The sequence below is a fragment of the Tupaia chinensis genome, unplaced genomic scaffold (assembly GCF_000334495.1).
Source record: "Tupaia chinensis unplaced genomic scaffold, TupChi_1.0 Scaffold000201_1, whole genome shotgun sequence".
Classification (NCBI taxonomy): Eukaryota; Metazoa; Chordata; class Mammalia; order Scandentia; family Tupaiidae; genus Tupaia; species Tupaia belangeri.
In genome coordinates this window covers 1,385,850-1,389,261 of record NW_006159676.1, presented here as the reverse complement: position 1 = coordinate 1,389,261, position 3,412 = coordinate 1,385,850, and the positions used below count along the sequence as shown (strand labels likewise).

Genomic DNA, 3,412 nt, shown 5'->3' with positions numbered 1-3,412 from the left:
GCGCCGCGGACGCCCGGGGGGCCTGGCCCGTGGCGGGCCGCGGCGGGCTGGCCGGGCGGCTCGGGGCTCCCGGCTGGCCCTGTCCCTCCCCGGCGCGGACGCTTTTCTTTGTACCTTCGCATCCTTTGTAATGAAACGTAATAAAAATCCGATGTTTTCGTCTCTGCCTCTCTCCCTTCCTTCCCACCCGGGACCCTCCATCCCCAGGATCCTGGAGGGACACTTTAGTGGCAGGGGGCGGAGCTTGGCCATGGCTGGGCTCCAAGCCCAGGAGGTGGGACCCATGGAGCCACAGTGGGTCACCACCCCTGGGTTCATGTGGGTTCATTCCAACTGGTTCATATTCTTCCCATTTTACAGATAAGGCCATCGAAGCCTCAGAACCCCTTTTCCCTGGAACAGGGGGACAGTGCAGACTCCCCCAGGCCCGAGTGTCCTGTAGGTGTGGGGTCCCCACCTGATGTAGCTCCCCCTTCTCACCCAGGTCCGAGCTGGACAGCCCTGGGCCCACCAGAAAAGGTAACCATAGTTACAGCCTCAGGTTCCCACTCAGTTCCAGGGGGGGGGTCCCCCGAGCCAAGCCCTCCCCAAAGCAGAGACCACAGCTGGCCGCTCCCCCCCACACACACACTTTATTTTGTCCTCTCCCGTCCCTCCCCATGGGTCCCCCACCCTGGTCCCTAGGCTCCCCGCAGCCTCTGGGTCTCATAGTCCTCGGGGATGGTGTCTGCAGAGAGAGAGAGAGGGAGGGAGGGAGAGGTGACTCTCACGGGCACAGTCCTGTCCCCGTGTCCCCATCCCCGCCACCAGGCGGCAGCTCACCGTTGCAGCGATAGCGCAGATTGGCCCAAATGATGTTCTCCTGAGAGAAGCAGAAGACCCCCAGGCGGCCACCACGCATGGTTGTGTCTAAGACCACGTTGCTGTCGGCCACCAGCTCGGGGCCCTCGTAGAACCGCACCCTGCAGGTCGGAGACAGTGAGGCAGGGTCCTCTCTCGGGGCTCCCTACGGGAGGATGGAGAACAAGGACCCTACACCTCGGTAGTGCTAAGCAGAGCGTTGGAATATAGACTGGAGGTTAAGAAACAGGGATTTAGGCCAGCAGGTGGTGCGGTGGTTGAGGGTGCTGGACTCCCACATGGCTGACTGCAGTTCGAGTCCCAGATCTGGCAGCTTGTCATTTTCCCTCTCTGTGTCTCTGGTCAAATTCAAAAATGGTAATAATAATGATAAATAAATGTTAGGGACCAGCAGGTGGCATGGTGGTTAAGGTGCTGGACAATTCCACATGGCTAACCATGGTTCGAGTCCTGGACCTGGTGGCTTTCTCACTTTGCCTCTTTCTCTCTCTGTGTATCTCTCTGGTCAAATTAAAATAAAATGAATGAATTAAAAAAATAATAATAACAATAAATAAATTTTAAGAGTATTTGGTTTAGGGCACGTGCACACGCCAGAGAGACAGAAGGCAAGAAATCATCCCCTTGGGGAGATGGTCATGCCACAATCCCTTCTCCATTCTCTTCTAGGGATTTTGGGCATGCACGCACACGCACCTGGCGTGAGTTTTAAGCCACTGGGTCCGGGACTCGAACTGTGGTCAACTACATGGAAGTCCTACAGTGTAACCATTACGCCATCTTCTGCTCCCTAAATAAATCTTTTATTTTAGAACTATTTTATTTCTTTATTTGAATTGGATCAGAAAGAGACAGAGCGAGAGAGAGAGAGAAAGTAAGAAAGTAAGCCCCCTGCATCAGGATTCGAACCACGGTCAGCCATGTGGGAATCCAGTGCCCTTACCTACCTCACCACCTGCAGGCCCTTCTAAATAAATAATTCTTAAAAAAAAGAGTGAGAGAGAAACAGGGACCCGTGAGGCTCTGTCTTCCTGCTGTGGACCCATTAGGTGCAGGGTCCGTCCCAGCACACAGTAGGTCCAATGTGGGTTCATTCGAACTGGTTCATTCCCATTTTACAGACAAGGCAATCAAGGCCTCAGAACCTCCTTTCTCTGGAGCTGGAGCAGAGGGCCCGGGTGTCCCACAGGTGTGGGGTCCCCACCTGATATACCCCACTTGGGGCCGGTGCTGCAGGAACCAGCGGTAAGACGTTTTGTCCTTCCAGCCCACGTTGCGGGGGTCCTTCCACAGCAGCTTCACCTGGGACGCCGTGTCTCCCGTGTGCCACAAAGCATTCCGCAGCTGTTCCCCGGGCCCCGTGGAGGACTTCACCGCCTGTCATTGCCCAGGGAAGGGCGTCAGAGACCTCGCAGGCCACTAGAACCCTGCCTAGCAGGAGGAGGGGGAGACTTCCAGTGGTAGAGGGGTCGCCCACGCCATCCCCTGAGAACTCTCCCCTCCAGACCTTGGGTTCGGCGCCAGGCCCATCTTTGGGACAGGCCACGCCCACCTTGACCTCACCCCTGCAAGCACACATCAGCCACGCCCCTTCATACTAGCCACGCCCCTTCATACTAGCCACGCCTTGTCCACGGGCCCGCGGACTTGGGGTAACCCAGATGGTAGGCCCCCTTCTTAGAGGCCCAGTGGGGCCTTGTGGAGAGACCATGGGAGGAGACCAGTGGTGGTCTGGAGGCTCATGAAAGAATGTGAGGGTGTCTGCCCAGGTTTTGGGACCTGGGAGGATTAGGGGAGGTCTGCAGGGGTATTTGATGACCTGTAGGTTTTGGGGTGTCTAGGGAAGAATGAGTCTAAAGGAAAGTGAGAAGTCACCCCCAGGGGGGATGGCCACGCCTCAATCCCTTCTCCATTTTCCTCTGGGGATCTTGGGCACACACGCACACGCGCCCAGCATGAATTTAAGCCACCGGGTCTGGGACTCGAACCGTGGTCGACTATATGGGAGTCCAGCGACATAGCCATTGTGCCAACTGCTTGCCCTGGGGCTGGGGGCTTTTGGGGGCTCATGGGAAGGCTCAGGGTCAGGAAGGTCAGATAGGACCCCGGTACCTTGAGCTGGATGCCAGGCTCGGCCACCGCACGGAAGGGGTTGGCTTGCCAGTACGTCTGCTCCATCTGCTTCCACATGACCACGTAGAAGCTGGAGCTGTCCTGGTAGCCAAAGATGAAGCCGGCGTAGTCGTCATCCATGGCCGTGTTCACGTGGAATGTGCCCTCGAAGTCCACACCGTTGAAGGCCGTGTAGCCTGGGGAGGAGGAAAGAGCCAGGGACTTTCGCAGTGCGGTCACCTGTCCCTGCCAGGGCTGCCCCGGACCCCGCCCCTGGCTCCGCCCCATGCTCCGCCCCATGCTCGCTCCAGAGCCGACATGGCCACACCCCCTGCCCAATCTTGGGCCACGCCCCTCCTGAGCCCTGGCCCTGTCCACTGGGTCCAAGCATGGCTGGCCCCACCCTTATCTGGCCCCGCCCCCAAGTCCGGCTCCCCCG

General features: G+C 58.0%; 1 protein-coding gene across 1 annotated transcript in view; it reads right to left on the bottom strand.

The window, feature by feature from the left end:
- Positions 1 to 619: 619 nt before the first annotated feature.
- The window catches only part of COMP (cartilage oligomeric matrix protein), an 18,417-nt gene continuing 15,624 nt past the window's right edge, over positions 620 to 3,412 (bottom strand). Inside the window, exons 16-19 of the mRNA XM_014587279.2 lie at positions 2,974 to 3,170; positions 2,066 to 2,238; positions 823 to 962; positions 620 to 727 (exon numbers count right to left, since the gene is read on the bottom strand). Of these exons, the coding sequence (XP_014442765.1) occupies positions 681 to 727; positions 823 to 962; positions 2,066 to 2,238; positions 2,974 to 3,170 (557 nt within the window). The 3' untranslated portion in view covers positions 620 to 680. The remainder of the gene's footprint in view (positions 728 to 822; positions 963 to 2,065; positions 2,239 to 2,973; positions 3,171 to 3,412) is intronic.